The sequence below is a fragment of the Tachypleus tridentatus genome, chromosome 10, assembly GCF_004210375.1.
Source record: "Tachypleus tridentatus isolate NWPU-2018 chromosome 10, ASM421037v1, whole genome shotgun sequence".
Lineage (NCBI taxonomy): Eukaryota > Metazoa > Arthropoda > Merostomata > Xiphosura > Limulidae > Tachypleus > Tachypleus tridentatus.
This window is the reverse complement of record NC_134834.1, coordinates 60,311,277-60,329,245: the sequence shown is the minus strand read 5'-3', so window position 1 is coordinate 60,329,245 and position 17,969 is coordinate 60,311,277. Positions and strand designations below refer to the sequence as shown.

Here is a 17,969-nt window from a genome sequence, read left to right as displayed (position 1 = left end):
ATGTGACAATTTAGTTGCTAACGTTTATCATTCAGTAGTATGAAAATATATACAGAGAAATGCAAATTTTTTTTTTGGTTCGGGAAATACATTCCTCTTATTATTACAGATTCAGTTTCTAGATGAATTGCATTATGAGTAAATGCTTTATTAGGGTTAGTCTTCACTAGGCAGTTGATAAACTTTATGTAGAATTATGAAGTACATTTTCATAATCTCTCAGATAATAGTTAACTAAATACTAAAAAGGTTTTTTCTAAACCTGTATACAGGGGGTCTTTCATGGAATAGACAATTACATTAATGAAGCCAGTTACATGAGCATGATTGGCACTACACCTGGATGGGGTGGGAAAACCTTCATTGTTCAAGTAAGAACTTCAGATTAACTTTTTTTTTTTATCTGTGCTGTTATTAGCTTTTTCAGTTTGTGTCAGATTTAATGTAAATTGTGATGGCCATTCTGATGTTTCAAGCATAACTAATCTCTGCTGCTTTACTGAAATACATTTAGGAAAATTAACTTTGATATTTATATGTATTGATTACTCTGTAAATTAACATTGTTAAGAAATTATACCGTGTAATTTAATAGGCAAATTATTGTGTAAGCTGCTTCTGGTGTGGCATGCTAAAGAAAAATCTTAACACACCTATCAGAATAAACAGGGTACAGCAGCTTTCTCTTAATGTATTGTATGCTGTTGGTGAATAGTGCAAAAATAATTTTGATAAAATTAATTCCAACTTGGTTGGATTATGTCTGGTTACAAATTGTTTATCATGTGAGAAATAACTGTGAAATGAGCAAATCTACTAAAGGAAAAGTTTCAACCACAATTTATATTTTCTTTTTCATATTTGGGGAAAATTTCATTGTAAATTTAGAATATTTTTTTTGATATGTTGGTATACTAAACTGAGGTTTTTAATTCATAACATTCAACAGTAAATGTATATTGTTCAAGGTATCTTTACTCAAAGTGCCCACAATATGCATGTTTATTTTATTTGCTTAGGATAACAATGGAAGATTATCAATAGACAACTGTTCTTTTACTTGTATTTTTGAATATTCAGTTCTTAGCATAATAAACTTTACATATTTTAAAGTCTCAGGTGGCCCGGCATGGCCAGGTGGGTTAAGGCATTCAATTCGTAATCTGAAGGTCACGGGTTCGAATCCTAGTCGCACCAAACATGCTCACCCTTTCACCTGTGGGGGTGTTATAATGTGATTGTCAATCCCACCATGTGTTGGTAAAAGAGAAGCCCAAGAGTTGACGTTGGGTGGTGATGACTAGCTGCCTTCTCTCTAGTCTTACACTGCTAATTTAAGGATGGCTAGCACAGATAGCCCTAATGTAGCTTTGTGCAAAATTCAAAAACAAACAAATAAACGAAAATCTCTGATATACATATTCAAATTGTTTATGAAATAAAATAGAATGTGTTCAAAATTTATTCTTATTGGCCAGTCCTCCAATAAACCTAATGTGTACAAAATTCTGTGTTTTCAGATTCTTTTTCATATAATAATGAGAAAATTTTTATGCACTATGCAAACAATTTGAAATTTAATGTGGCTCTCAGAAAGAAGATGGAGTGTTCTAGCTTGATTCTAAAAGTTGTCATACTGATAATTAAAACAGTTAAATATAGAAGTTTTCAATTAATGCTTTAACTCTCTTATTATGGGTTCAATCCCAGGGTTAGTCGTAACTTTTTATGCTTGATATAGTTTTCAAACTATGACATTTGATACAGGAAGTGTATTTTTAGGAAATTTTGTAGATTATCATTAAATACTACAAGGCTTTCATACACAAAATATCATAGTTTTTATTAACTTTTAAGATTTTTAGGTTGTGACGTTTTTTTCATTTTCAATGTTAACTATACAACGTGCAAAGTAATTTTGATTTTAAAATTAAAAATACTTTTACACATGAGAATAATGTCAAATTTCACATTTGAAATTTTTATAATCTCCAGTTCGTTATCAAACTTTGTTTTTTAGAAAAAACTTTATATTTTATCTCTTGTTTTCACTATTGTACTTTTGTAAGGGGTTGATCAACTTGACCAACCATATAATGTAACCAATGTAAAAAAATAAGAAATCAATATAAATTATTATGCTTTTTTCGTTCTAGAATGACAACAGATTGTAACAAGAAACCACAAATGTTTAGTCTAAATAGCTTAATACTCATAACATTAAACATATATATATTTCATTGATATTTCAGCTGTATCTAATTAACATGACAGAAGTTGTAATCATGTAATGCACATGTAATCATTACCATATCCAGTAGTATAAAACTGGCCATCACAAAGTGACGGGTCTTCAGTTTGTTATAGTGAACAAGCATCGTGTAAAATACAATCCCATTTCAGTCATATTCCATATGCATATATATATTATGACCATTTGCATATACGTTCTTAACTCTCAGTTATGTTTCTTCAAACATAGAACAGTAAATAAAGGAATATAGAAAATGGTTATTTTTTTTTTCTACTTAAAACTTTGTACTCACTTGTTTGCCATAATTTAAGCCTTGTCAAATTTTGCACTTGGAGGATGTAACACAAATTTTTTTTTTAAGTTTTGTATTTTGAAATAACAATATCTTATAAATTACTTTATCAGTAAAATTCTCCTGTAATTTACCTGGCTTATTAACTAAACTGTATTTGAGTAAAAAAATTATTTTTAGACAATGTTTTCACTTACCACTTCCTTTAATGATCCAAGATAAAGAAATATTCTTGAGAACTTCCCACCTTTTTAAGACTGAGAAACCCACCAGGGAGACATTCTGATCTTTTGATAGGTTTTTCATGTGTTATAGATAGAAGTAGGTGTAAGCAAGCATTTCCAAAAATGGAAAGAGGTGAGTCATGCCACTGTTTGATTTATTAATTATCAGCAAACAGAAAAGACAGTGGAGGTTCTTATTGTATATTTTAGATTGTCAGTATTGGTAATTTGAGCTTCTAATCTGTAAAAACTATAGAGTTTGTATGTAGACATCACAAACATATAATTTGAACCAAAACTGTATTCAACATGTTACATGATACCAAGAAAACAATATTTAGGAATTATGTTCTTATATTTAATTTTAAGTTAAGAAAACTAAAGTATAATAATGAAATTTGAATTATTATCTTCAATGTAATAACCTGACTGATTGGCTTAGATTCATAAAATAGTAGATCAATAAATATTTTAATGTAAGACTACAAATGTGACAATATCCCTTTGAACACTGGCTATAGGAATTCTTGTGGCAAGAGAGTTAATTGCAGATAGTTATGGAACTCTTAATTAAGAAGGCTTTAAAAAATTGGGAGCTGATAATTAAGGAATTTTGAATATTTCTTTAAATAGAAACCTTTCACTGGCTTTAAGAAACTTCCTGAGTTAACGAAGCTTATGGAATGAGTAGAAATTATAAGAGAATAAAATGTTTATTTCTTACCTGTGAAGATTTGAAGCTAAACTTTATATTTTCAGACTGAGCTTGTAGTAATAAATGAAGATATAAAATGTGTGAGCTATAAGAACGACAGGAACTGTTAAGTAAGTTGTTTTCATATAATCTGTAAGAAAAATTTAGAAGGGATTAACTTTTGAATTTAAGAACATGTTTAGATCTAAATGATTGCCTTAACCCTATTGCCACTTGTCATCGAGTTTGTTGATTTGCATTCAAAGTTTTATTTAATGACAATTTGTTGTACTTATGTCAATAAGTTTGGTATCAAATTATGGATTATAATAAAAATTTCTTGATTTAAGAGAAATATAAAAAAAAAAAACCTGAATATTCATTTTAGTGAGTCACATGATATGTTGAATGCAAAACTGGCTTAAATTAGATGTTTGTGATGTCAAAATACTAAATTTGTAGTTTCATATGAATTAAGAACTTATGTTACTGATATTAACAAGCTGGGATATAAAATAACCTCATGTCTTTTCATTTTGTTGAGATATGTCTTGTGTACTGAATCAAACACAGTAGCCTCGTTCACCTCTTTCCATTTTTGGAAACAGTATCTTATGTACACTTACTTCAATATATGACATGGGAATAACCATTAGTGATTTTTTTTAGTCATTTTAATGTGTTAGAAGCCATTTCATTCTTTTGAACCAAGATTTCAAGGAGGTAAGTTGTGTCTTTAGTTTGCTCTAAATTTAATTTTTTTAGACCTTATTTAAATACAGCTCACTTACTAAGCTTGATAAGTCATAGTGGAATTCTGTGGTACTAGTATAGTTATTTATAATATTTTTGATATGAAATTGTATATATATAAAACAGTTTTAAAAATTTCGTTCCATATCCTCCACATGTGAAATTTTAAAAAGATTAGTAGCTGACTACAAGTGTCGTACCTAGAAGAGATAATTATTTGCTTTATTTCTTTATTTACTGTTCTGTATTTTAGACAAACTAAATTTAATAACTTATTTCTAAATACTAATAATCTATATACACATATAATGTATAATAATTGAAATATGAGTGTATATTACAAAATACTAGTCTACTGAAGCACAAGCAAGACACGTAAAGACTTTAGGACAGTTTTATATCATTGGATATGTTAACATAAGTGCACATGCATTATGTAAATGCCAGTTGTGTAATATCAGCCAAACATGATTGGAAGGTAAATATAATAAGAATTTATATATATATGTTATGAGACTAAAGCTATTTAGACTAAACATTTGTATTATTGTATTATCTATGGAATGAAAAAGCATAATTTATATTTATCTCCTAATTTTGTAATGGTGGTTACAAGGTAGGGCAAATTGGCAGATCCTGCATAGGTAGGGTACAGAAAATAACAGACAAAACATAAAGGCTTACTGAAAACAAACATCTAAAATGTAATTAGGAGGTGTTAGAGATTACTCAAATAATATTTGAGAATTTGTGGATAAAGAATAGTTTTTTAATAACATGAAAATCACTTTGCACTTGAACTACTAAAGAAGTAGATTCTGTTTTATGAGCAAAATGTTTATAAAAATACTTCATTAAAAACCTGATTTTTTGTTCTTTATAAAAAAATATACAATATTTTTGAGAAGTTACACATACTGCATCAAAAGTTATATTATAAATACTTGTGCATATATGTATATGAACTTGTGTGTATTTCACCCATTGTGAAAGGGTTAAAGGTTCAGAAATGTTGATACAGTATGATGTAAAATTTGTTTGTAACCACACTTTCCTATAAAAAAAACAACAACAAAGTTCTGAAAGTATCTACCTGTACAGCTAACTGTAGTACTCAGAATTTGCTCACTTTATATTAATTTATTTCAGAGTATGGAATGTTTGTTTTTATTGGGTGCCTAATGAATACCATGATCAGTGATCACTGCTTTTGATAAAGTGATACATAGTGTACAACTTTCTCTGAAGTTGTGCTTGTTGTTTTTTAAATTTTTCAGCTCTAAACATTTGGAAACACTGTTAATGAAACTAGTTTGTTTTTTAAAACTGTTTTTTTTTATTGTGAAGCAATGAAATAACACAGCTTGACATTAAAGAAGGATGTTGCAACTGTAAAAGAAGTTGTAGGTTAATACACAGTATTAAACTTGATCAAATGCTGAGTAAAATAGGAAGTTGTATGAATATATTTGTTATAAATGCTACAGTTTTAAGTATCAGTATTATAGACTACTGTTGGGAAGACAAAATTGTTCAGGATTTTGTGACAGTATTGTATGAAATATCTAAAAAAATAAAGGCAAGATTAGGCTAAGAAAATTGTTTTGAGTTGTGCAACAAATTTTGAAACAAGAATATGGACTATGCTACATAAGGAACCAAATTGGATGTAGTACAGAAACTAGAATACATAGTAAAGCATTCTAAACCATTACTTGAAAGCCACTGGCTTAAAACCAGAAAATTAAAAGATGAGTTATGAGTTTTATGGACTTAAGATATATTTCCACGTACAAAACCAAAACCCAAAGATAAGAATAAGTGAGCTATGGTCAAACATAATACTCTTTTGTAACACATAGGGGGTTTCAAAACATGTTAGCAACTATGAATATTTTTCTAACCTTACCCATAAATAATTGACCCATCAGTATTAAAAAGAGCAAAAGAAAAAAAAGCGTACAAAGCTGTTACTTCAGTTCTAAATGAAACGAGAAGATAAGAATGGTGATCCATTTTCCCCTGGACAGGATGTCAATTCATTGCAGTTAACCCTCAGCTAGTTATCCATCATACAACTGGGTAGGCTGGAATAAATGGGGTAAAATGTCTTGTTCCAGGACTCAACAGCATGGCATGAGCCAGCTTTGAATTTATAACTATTTGATTGGGAGTCAAATGGAAGAATCTATGAGCCATGCTGCCCCCATAAATCAGTAATTTAGTGCCAATCAGTACCTTTGAGTACTAACAAGGGTTCTCAATAAAGGAGAATAAAATTAAACTTTCACCAATAAATGATTTTGTGGTAGTTAAACTAGGATTTGTATGTAAGAAAAAAATCTGACACAAGAGAATGAAAATTAATTAGAATATTTAGAAAGTTTTCAGTGAAGTTATAACTGACAAAAACATACATTATGTTAAAAGTTAAGAAACAAGTAATTGTTACATATGTCATTCTTCTATGCACATTTAAATAAGCTCATTATTAGTATTTGGAAGAAATAATAACGTTAGGAAATTTTTTATCATTCTGCAAGCTCCTACTCTCAGAAATTAACCTTATGTGCTTAAGTGTACAATTCCGTGACCTTTACAAGAGTGCTATTCAACATGGTATTACGTATTTGATGTCAGAATTATCAACTATTCATGTTATTATACATTACTGATTTAGTTACAGTTTGTGGTAGAGGAAAGTAAATATCATATAAATTATACAGTAATATTGAACTCAATTTTAAATGTGCATTTTGGAGGTACTATAGGTGATGCAAATGTCATAGATACATATGGGAAGTTCAAAATTAGTAAACATTCCTCTCCAATATTGGACTGACCCTGTGCACATTTGAATAAGATGTTAGGGTGATTCTGAATATCTTTAAAATTCTTACCCTGTGTTCCGAGAAAAAAAAATTATAAACTGTAAAAAAAAAATCAATAGCAGTTTAGCACATTTCTTTTTTTTAATACATGATTACTTCAGCAGAATGTACATTGTTGGTGTTATTTAATAATGTGTACATCTTTACTTAGTGTTCTTAGTTTCATGCCCCTTCTCCATACATGTGTTGTGTTATAAAAAACTTTACAATTTATTTTGAAGCAAGCTACATTGAAATCTGATGATTATGGATGCTTTTTGTTTTTTTTAACACTGGGAGTGTTATAGTAAGTTAGACAATGGTTTTCCTGTAGCTTCTTTTAACAGTGCAGTTACCTTGATCTTGCTAGTGTTATTTCATGTTCTCAGAACTCTTTAAAATAAAATATCTTGAAATAAATTAGGGCAGAATACTTAAGTGTTTGTTTCATTTTCAAAGATAACATTGTAACAGTTGCAATGATTTTTGAAGTATTCTTCAAAATTAATGGTACTGTTTTCTCACTGTTACTAAATTAAAAGCTAGAAAGAAAAATAAGTAAAAGGACTAGGTTGTTGTTCATCACTATAGACATAGTACTGTTATAATTCTTCTAGGGCCTTGGCAATGTGGGTCTGCATACCATGCGTTACTTACATCGAGTTGGGGCTCGTTGTATAGGAATAATGGAAGTTGATGGCTGCATTTTCAATCAAAATGGAATTGACCCTAGAGAATTGGAAGATTGGAAACTGGTATGAGAAATTTTGAAATTTACTCTTGAGCAGATGATTTAGGCTGTATTTGCATTTTAAGAAAGTTAAAATGGACTTCAAAAGTTTCAGAAGTATTGAATCCTCTAAGTTTTTGGATTAGTAAGTATCTACATTTTTGGTAACTTCTGTGACCTTTCTTCAGGTGGATGAAGAAGGGTTATGGATGTTACCTGACACATCATTGCTCAGGAATTAGTTTTTAGGATGTTAGTGTTGTCTTTCTGTTACATAATTATAAACCTTAGAATTATGAACTAAACGTAATTTATTGCATTTTATTTTAGGGAAATGGTACAATATTAGGATTTCCAGGAGCTGAACCTTACTCAGGAGAAAATATGCTGTTTGAACCATGTGACATTCTTATACCTGCAGCAACTGAAAAAGCAATCACAAAAAGCAATGCTCATAAGCTTCAATGTAAAGTGAGTAGAAATGTTATTATCTTCATTTTTTAGCAATGTTTGTTAGTCAACAAACCAGATATGATGGAGGACAGAAACTAGAAAAGCTAATAGAGCATTTTAAACTATTGCTTGAAAGACACTGGCTTCAAACCAGTGTTTTTTTGTAAAACATATATCAAATAGATTATACAGTAATATTGAAAACAATTGTAAATGTACATTTGTGTATAAATACTACCATAATGCTTTGAAGTTTATAATAAAATCACCACTAGGTGACTACCTCCTTGTATTAAAATTAAATAAATAATTGGAGTCAGTTTTTAATTACCAAACAATAAAAAAGTTTAAAATTGTCTTGTGTGATAGTTGATTATATTTTTTGTGTGAAGTGTGTCCTAGTCAATTTTATTAAATTAAAATTGTGTATCATACAAAAGTTTTTTATATGAGAATAAATAGGATATAGAGAAATGTGTTCATATTAGTCACATGAATCTCTTGTTGTAAGGAGACTGTATAAAATTTGTCAAAAACTTAACTTCAGTGTTAAAGGACATGAACTTTTAACTGTGATAACATAAAATATGTTTTTTACTTTAGCAAAAAATCAGAACCAACCAGTGTTTCTCATTGATAATATTAGGACTTTTTTTAAGCTGAATTATTTTGTGTGATTTAGAACAAGTAAAAATAAAGTTATCTGTTTAAAAATATCAAGTACAGAAAATTGTAATGGCTCTTAATGGTTTGTTTTTATAAAGAAATATTTTCTCTAGTTTGTTTAAGATGCTGTGTTACATCATTTGCTAGGTGGGTCAAAGTGGACATCAGTATTTTTTAAAAGTTACATTTGAAATTCATTATCATTGCATAAAAATAAACTTAGCATCAAAACATGGTTAATAAATCAAAATTTAATGTTATATAAGTTTTAAGTTGTTATACTTTTAAGAAAATATATTTAAAAAATCCACAATAGCTTGTGTGAAAAATGTCATTTTCTCTAGGTCTTCCCTCTTCTCTAATTTACCACAATAAAATTTGGAAATCAATGGACATGATAGATATCCCAAAGAGTCAAATGAACAAGCTAAATTTTTAATGGTTCCTATTGCATAGTTGAAAACCAAACACATTATGATAGTTGTACCATAGTTTGCTTTGTGCATGTTATTATTTTGTGATCTTATGTACATTATTTAGTTTTAAAATACTTAGTGTATTGATACTGTTAGGAAAAAAAAAAGTAGATGTAAATTTCATCAGTTGTTGATAGCATAAAATATGTTTTTCATTTACATTATTTATTATTATAAAAGTAACTAAAATTTTAATATTAGAAACTTATTAGGTTACCATAGTAAGATAAAAGAAAAAATTATTGAGGTATTTTTGCAAGCAGCTGATGTGTTATGTAATATAACACTATACCTTGAGCTATGAATTTGCTGAGTGAGTTGTAATTTGTGTAGTGGAATTATTAGTTAGACATGGGTCAAAGGGCAATAAAGAAATACAATGTAAGTATAAATAAGGGTACATTGTTAAAAGTTGTAAGCTATTTAGGATGAACAATTTTAGTTTACTGTTATAGTTTGTAGGATAATTTATATTTATTTCTTATTTTTTTATGATTGTTACAATTTCATGTGCATATAGAGTTAGGATAGGTAAAGTATAAAGTTTCACTTAAATTTGATAGTTATTTAGGATTTTTTTAGAGGTTACAAATATGAAATTGACAATTTTAATTTGAACAAAAGCATATTTAATCTTGACATGAAAATCACTTTACATCTGGAGTTGTCAACACTCTAACACCATATATTTAAGGATATATTTTAGTAATATATGTAATTCGATATTGTTTTGTACATACAAGAGTTGTGATAATACAAAATATTAAAAGTTATATTGTGGAAACTGACATTCATTTAAGTGTCATGGAGTAAGTTTAATTCACCAAATCATTGTGATTAGAAGGTAATTGTATGGTTAACAGTTTTTTTTAGCTTAATAATTGATACTGTAATTACAAATAAAAATGATAAAAACATACTTTTAACATTACAAAAACTGTTTTGCAGTATAAGTAGTTAAAGAATTTCTACCATTGAAGTTGTCATCAAATCACTTTAATCTGTGTTTTAGGAAAACTTATTATATTACAAAAGGTTTATTCATTCTTAACTGTGACAATAATACTGAACTGTTAAAGATTAAAATACATTTTATAGCAGGGCAACTGATGATTTTCTTCACCTATGCCATTGTTCTTGGCTTGTTTATGGACTAGACACCTAGTGGCATCCTGTTAGTCATTTTTCCAACCTTATGCATGTCAGAAGATTTCTGGACTATTTTTGTTCATCATTCAATAAAGTTTAAGGTTTACTATTGATAAAGAATTTGAATACAACTGCCCTTTTTGAACAACTCAATTTTTAATGTGTTCAAGGCTTTAAAAATAGAGGTTTATTGTCAACAGAATGTGAATTGCTTCTTCATGAGAGTTTGAATTTAGTGAATTTTGGTGTAGTGTGTAACATCACCTGTTCAAACTTTTCATTAATGTTAATCATCTGACTATTCTGAAATGTAACGTCATCTTAAGTTTCTATTTTCTTCATTAATTTTTTATGATGTAACTACACAATTACAAATTCAAGGTGACCTTTTTCCTTATAACCTTTTAAAATGTTTACAAAATTTTCACAGAAGAACTTATAGAGGAGGGAAAGCATGCAATTAGTTACCTTAATGCTTTGGAGTTTATGATGAAAGCACCACTAGGTAACTACCTCCTTGTATCAGAAGTAAATAAATAATTGGTGACAAATATTTTATTAATCCCTTTTCTAATTCTGATATGTAAGTGGCTCGTGTAAAATTTCATTTCCCCAACTTCATCTCGTTCACACCATGACAGTTGTTCTTGTAATTTGATAATAGAAATTGCATCTTGGCTACTACTGTGTCTGTTGTATCTCAGCTGGCCTGGCCAGTTGACTTGCTATTAAACTCCAGTTATCTTAACAGTTTGATATCATTGCCACAATTCAAAATGATGGAAATACTAAAGAAACTACACTTTCAGCATGCTCAGTGGAAATGTCAGAGCAAAGACACAAAAGAATGTGACAGGGGTTTAGTTTAGAGAGAGAGAAATCTGAAGAATGCTGTCTCCAACTGGGATGGTCAGGAACGTTGTGGTTCCTTTTCATCCCCTCACATGAAAAATTATTGAAATTTCCATGGGGTTTTTGCATTTATTTTATTTTGACGTTTTTAAGGTGAAGAAGTGAGGTTGGTCATAATACTGGTGAGCAAGACAAAGGCGGCACCAGAGAGGCCAGAGCCCAAAAAGCAGATGTCAAAGTAAATATGAATGTGAACGAGATACGACCCGTTTCAGGGCTGGGCAATAATGTTACCTTGGCTGGGATCTAAAGATCCAATGCCTGAGATTTGGATGTGGGGAGAAATGGGAGTACCCCGAGAAAACCCACTTTCACAGGACAGGCACCGAAAGATTTACCTGTCCTGGCCAGGTGGTTAAGACACTCGCTTGTAATCTTAGAGTCATGGGTTCGAATGTCAGAGCTGGGAATATTTGTCTTTTTAAAGTTTTTCCTCCCATTGTTATGCAGATTGTGTCATAGATGGTAGAAAGAACTAATATTTTATTTACCTAATCATAACTAAAGAATGAATTTCTGTAATTCCATTAATTATTATAGGAAGCATAAACTGTGTATAAACACTGGAAATAGTAATGTGTCCTATGTTTGTATTATTTTAAAATACAAAATTTAAAGCATTTGTGATTTCTTCTAATTTTGCCATAGTACAATAAATAATGGAAATTAAACTTATTAACAATTTGCATATTGTTGAGTTTTTCAAGAGGTAGTAACTTGTGTCACATACAAAAGAAGCCTATATTTCATATTTTTACAATCTAGATTATTGCTGAGGCTGCTAATGGGCCAACGACTCCTGCAGCTGACAAGATATTGATAGAACGCAACATTCTTGTCATTCCTGACTTGTATATTAATGCTGGTGGTGTCACAGTTTCATATTTTGAGTGGTTGAAGAATCTAAATCATGTGAGCTATGGTCGTTTACTTTTCAAATATGAGCGAGAATCCAATTATCATCTTCTTGGTGAGTTTTTTGAAGTTATCAAGTAATTTTGTAACTGGTATTCAGAAGTATCTTTTAAAGTGTTTGCACTTAAAAAACAAGTTTTTTACATATTTTTATATGGATTAGGTTGTATGGTGTAGCTTTAGCTGCAGAGCATACTTTTATAAGAATTCGTTTGTATGGTGTAGTTACAGGTGCAGAAGCATATTTTTATGTGATTAGTTTGTGTAATGTGTACCTTTTTTTGTTTGTTTATATTTTATGGAGTACAAACTCAAGCCTAATTTTAAGAAAATTGTAAAATGTAGTGGCAAAAAAATATTTCTTTACACTTTCCCATTAATGGGAAGGATGTGATTATTTTTCTGGCACAAATGAAGAATATGTAATGCAATTTTTGTCACCTTGAAGGGAAGAAAACACTGGCAAGTGTATTTAGGCCTTAGGCAGGTCTAGAAGTGGGAAGAGTAGTGTGTATGTGCACACAGAAAGTTTAGATTGGGCTTATTACAAATTTTATAATTTTTACTTTAACTTTTTTGCATATCACTCACATTAGCTTTGTGTGTCACTAGTGATATGTGTATCATCGTTCAGAATCCCTGATCTATATACCATATCTTAGCAATCTGCCTTAATGAAATTGTGGTTTAGGCTGTTTTGTCTTTTCAGTTATATTTATCATTTATGTTTTGCATACCTTGAAATTTTGTAAACTGATCTATGAAACATACTATCTTGTATTTTTTCTGATACAAATTAGTCACTCGAGGACAACAGTTTTTAGTAATACCACCAAAATAAAGTTTGTTTTTAAAGAGTATTTTTTTTTCCCTGGAGTGTAGTGCAACCACTTATGTTTTCTCTCTCAGGGTATTTTGTTATTTATCATGAAAAAAAGTTTTATCCCTTATAATCTATTAATTATATTTTGCTGCCTCAATATATTGATCTCTTTGTTATCAAGTGTGTTGTTGTTGTTTGATTTATAGTAAATCTAAATAAAACTGTAAGCTTGGCTGAGTTTATGCAGACATTTGTTTCTTCTGAGTGTTTGCTCAAAAAATAGAGGAAGCACATTGTTGAAGCCGTAAAACTTGTATAGAGAAATAAACTGTCAATTGTGTACACAATGTAACCTTTTCCTTAGCTCAATAAATGGTTAATTTAATGCATTGTGAAAATATTGCAAAAACATCATTAGCTTTTTTTTTTTTTTTTTAAATTGGAATCCACCTACAGTTCATAGCATTGTGTTGCACTTATAGTTTGGTGCAAAAAGTTTTTCATGTAGTAGCCTCCTAGGCTAGTAAGTACAAGAAACATGCTAGCTCAAACTGACATTTTACTAGCCTAACTATTTATTCTCACTATGATGACAAAATTATTATTAATTGCAGTAACTTCTTATGGAATATTACAAAGCTAAAATTAATGTATACAGCATGTGTGATGTAGACATAACATCTATGGGTAAGTTAACCATTCTACATATATAGTAGACTGATATTCCTGAAATATTGAAAGTAATGTTATTAGCAGTATATTTTAGGTTATTTAATGTTAGATAGAGGGAATTATTTTAAGTAAGTTAATGAAACTAGGCAAAATATCTAGAACAGGTATTAGATATAATTATTTGGTGAGCCATTCAATAACTTAGCTTTCAAAGTGAAGCAGTGGTAGTGGAAAGAAGTTAGTGAGTTTCTAGCCACTAGTCTCAAGTATTTGGACCTGTGTTAGTTTTTGTGCATGTTGAATTATTACATCAGTATAGTGCAGTTAATGTCGCTTGTAAACATGAATTAAAAGATATAACAGTCTTCAAGAGCATAAAATGAAGGGAGGCATAATCTGTCTTGTTATTTATGAGAACTGGACTGACTTTGAAATATTTTTACCAGATAATTTAAAAGTACTCACCAACAAAAGAACAATGTTGCAAGAATAATATGATCTAATTCTGAAAACAAATAAAAAATGTACAACCTCTAGGTAAGCTGTCCAGTCTACATATATAATAAAATCAAATATTTCTATGGTAGTCCAACGTTTGGAACACTGTCCTTTTTTGTCATACCTAAGAAAAGGACGAAGACTTTTTGAGAGGTGTGTGCAAGTTATTTCAACCAAACTCAGCTTTTTATTTACTATAAACAGAACTCTCCAGTGAAAATATCTGTTTGAATCCCAGTCATATGAAAACTTTGTAAATACAAAAGTAATTAACTGGATGTTTTAAAGAGCAAGTCAGTAAATGATTCACATATAATAGTATGCATGTACATCAGTCTTATGATAGATTAGCCTCTTATAAATAACAAAGCTATTGATCTCATAAAAAAAAATAAATTAAGTGACAGTAAATGTTTACTAAGTTGAAGAAACTTTAAACAATGAGTAAAATTTCTATAAATTTTAATATTATATAAGAGTTGATTTCACACACATGCACACATTACAAGCCCTTATAGATTAGTACAATGCATTTCATAATAGTCAAAGCTCAAAATTTGATAGTCCTGGGTATCAGGCTATTGGATTTTTACACTCCTTACAAAGTATTGTGATATTATTAATGAAGTAGTCAGGTTGAATTATTTGGGTTAATTTTTAGACACCATGAAAGAACCTCTAGAATAAAGTTAAGAATGCTCGGAATGAAACAGCAATATGAGACATCATTTACTATCTTCAGTTATGCTATTTCCATCTTCAAAGTTTCTAAATACACCAAACTTTCACACATTAATCATAAAGATTTATGATTATTATTCACTATTTTATTATTCACTAGTTTAATCAGTTGATTATTATAAAATTGTAACAAGCATATGTTCAAGAAACCATAATTCTAATTTTTGCTTTGTTACATTCAAATGCTTAGCCAAAAGTTAATCATTAATCATACTTTCATCTGGGGTAAGTAAAATGTAAATGAAGTAGTGCAAGGTGAAATGTGAAAGTAATGAACAAATATATATCAATTACGCTTTTGATGTTTTGGTTAAACAGATAGTGGCAAGCCATACTGTGTTGTACCGATATCATCATATAACAAACTACACAGCTTAAATGTCAAACATGAGGTCTTGGTCAAAATGCATATATATCTTGTGTTTGGTATTAGTCCTGTACTATATATGTCTTGCAGAAAGTGTTCAAGAATCATTAGAGAGAAGGTTTGGAAAAGCTGGAGGACGTATACCAGTTACTCCCAGTGAATCATTCCAGAAAAGAATATCTGTAAGTTTTCATTAAGAGGCCTGCACATTTAATTTTGTGGAATCCTTTTCTCAGTGGTCTGTTTTAAGCATGTAGGGAAAACATTTGTTTTAATTTTCATTTTATAACTATTTATCTCTGCTACTTGTATATTTTAGCATGGCTTTTTTTCTTTCCCTACCTTACCATCTATTACTATTATTAAACATATATATCTATAATAGAATTCTTACCTGTGAATAGAACCTTCTTGATTTTGTTTTGTATTTGTCAGATGCTAAGAATTAATACTTAATAATGAATGATCTCATTTCAAGTTTTAAACATAAAACTATTCATTATGTCATTCATTGAGTATTGTATTTCAGAGAGCTATGTTTGTTTCATAGAAAACTTGTCAAACTACTTCAATAAATATAGTTTCCTTTATAAACAGAAAATACAAGTAATATAATTTCAGCTCACTGAATTTCTTTCAAAACATATACAAAACTAAATAATATCCCATTTTTTTCTGTATTTATTATCTTGTAAAATAAAACCATGTAATTACATGACAAAATAGATTTTGAATTAATAATTTGTAAAAAATAAAGTGATGTTTTTTTTCATTGACAGTTTTACAGACAGATTCTGTAAAATTAATAACATTTGTATTAACAGTGTTCTGTTGTAACTTAAATAAAACTCGCAAACTTAAGAAGAACGATGTAAAAATATTAACTTTTTATTTTGAAATCTTAGGGAGCATCAGAAAAAGACATTGTGCATTCAGGTCTAGATTACACCATGGAAAGATCGGCAAGGGTATGTCTTTAATGTAAAACCAGTTAAAACTTGTGTGGAAAGATTTGCATGCATTAAATTTATTTATTTACATAGTCTCAAGAAAATTTCAGTAAAAGAAATGAAGGTAAATACAAATTCAGATACTGTGATACAGTATTAACCTTTGGTGGTGTTTTTTGTTATTTTATGTTTTAATAATACATTATGGGTGCAAAAGAAATTGAGTTTGGATGTAATTGTAGATGTTATATCAGGCTTGGTATTTGTATTTAATATGTAATTTCAACTTGTGAAGTGTGACAAAGATGATAAAAAATAGAAGTAACTGTTTTCTCAAATGATCATAAATACTCAGTTTAAATATAAGTACCTCAAGTCAACATCATGAGTTTATACTGTACACATTTTTACAAAGACTTCCAGCTGGCCAATGTAGTTAGTAACAAGTACTACTCTGTACATTTATGGATTCCTCATGAGTTAAAGTAACATTTTGATTGTGAAGTGATTTACCTCCACGAACTGCTAAAAAGCACTAACAAAATATAGGGATGAACATGGGAAGCAATTTCCCAGCTTAAATAGCATCATGACTTGACAAAAATAAAAAACTCTATAGAGTTAACACAAACATTTCATATTTTGGCATCAGCAACATAAACGTGGAACTTAAAAAGCACAAATCTATAGGAAATAATGCACCTGCAATTAAGAAGACAACATCTTTCTTGACGTCTTAAAGTGATAACTCGCTGAAACACTGTTTGCATTAATTAAGATTTTTTTTCAGGTATGGTTTGTGAAAAGTTTTAGGATTTAAACAAGTGATCTCCTTGAAAACAAAGACAGTTGTAATGGGCTACATCTGAGCTTTTGATTTTGTATAATGATGGAGGTGAAACTAAAAATTTAAAAAAGTTAAATGTGTAGAGATTTGGTTTTCATTTTAATAGTAACCATAGATTAACTCTTTTGTGGCCAGACATTTTATAGTCTAAGTAACCTGGAAAATTGATAAAATTTCAAATATTTTGTGATTTACTGTAAAATGGCTTTACAGATGAGATATTGGATTCCATTTAATAAATCAACCCTTATCCAAGTATACTGCTGTGGTAAACAAGGGGTTAGTATTTACAAATGGTATAAATTTGCTTCCATATTGAAGGCCAAGAGTTTAGAATGTCATGAGTAGTATATATATGTAGTTTTCTCCATATTCAGAAAAAGGACAAGTCAAATGTACCAAACCAAAAAACTTCTTTACAGAATGAAATGAAATTGGTACTGATAGAAAGAAGAAAAAGGACTGATATAGTCATGTAGCTAATTGTATACACTACATGGTTACATGCTTAACTCTGTATGTTTATGTGAATTGTTTCATTAGTACATTCCCCTCCAACTGATTTGGGACATAAAGTCACAGATTAAGCTATTTTTTATTTCACTGCTGAAAGCATCAAACTGTTGGCTTGAGTTTATCAAATGTACATTTAAAGTCAACAAAGGCTGCAAGGGAAGATGAGT

General features: G+C 29.5%; 2 protein-coding genes across 9 annotated transcripts in view; one reads left to right on the top strand and one right to left on the bottom strand.

The window, feature by feature from the left end:
- Positions 1–17,969, bottom strand: part of mRpL1 (mitochondrial ribosomal protein L1) — a 56,701-nt gene that overhangs the window by 2,908 nt on the left and 35,824 nt on the right. For 2 of the 7 annotated variants that reach the window (XR_013015841.1, XR_013015842.1), the window contains exon 11: positions 3,495–3,615. The exons of 2 other annotated variants lie outside the window; for them this stretch is intronic. The gene's annotated coding sequence lies outside the window, so the exon portion shown is untranslated. Of the gene's footprint in view, positions 1–1,824; positions 3,616–15,578; positions 15,730–17,969 lie in introns of those variants that run through there. 3 more of the 7 variants (XM_076461629.1, XM_076461634.1, XM_076461631.1) reach the window with 2 other exon arrangements.
- Positions 1–17,969, top strand: part of LOC143229382 (glutamate dehydrogenase, mitochondrial-like) — a 33,459-nt gene that overhangs the window by 14,386 nt on the left and 1,104 nt on the right. For both annotated transcript variants that reach the window (XM_076461625.1, XM_076461626.1), the window contains exons 5-10: positions 273–371; positions 7,705–7,842; positions 8,148–8,288; positions 12,239–12,443; positions 15,580–15,671; positions 16,395–16,457. In XM_076461625.1, the coding sequence (XP_076317740.1) occupies positions 273–371; positions 7,705–7,842; positions 8,148–8,288; positions 12,239–12,443; positions 15,580–15,671; positions 16,395–16,457 (738 nt within the window). The remainder of the gene's footprint in view (positions 1–272; positions 372–7,704; positions 7,843–8,147; positions 8,289–12,238; positions 12,444–15,579; positions 15,672–16,394; positions 16,458–17,969) is intronic.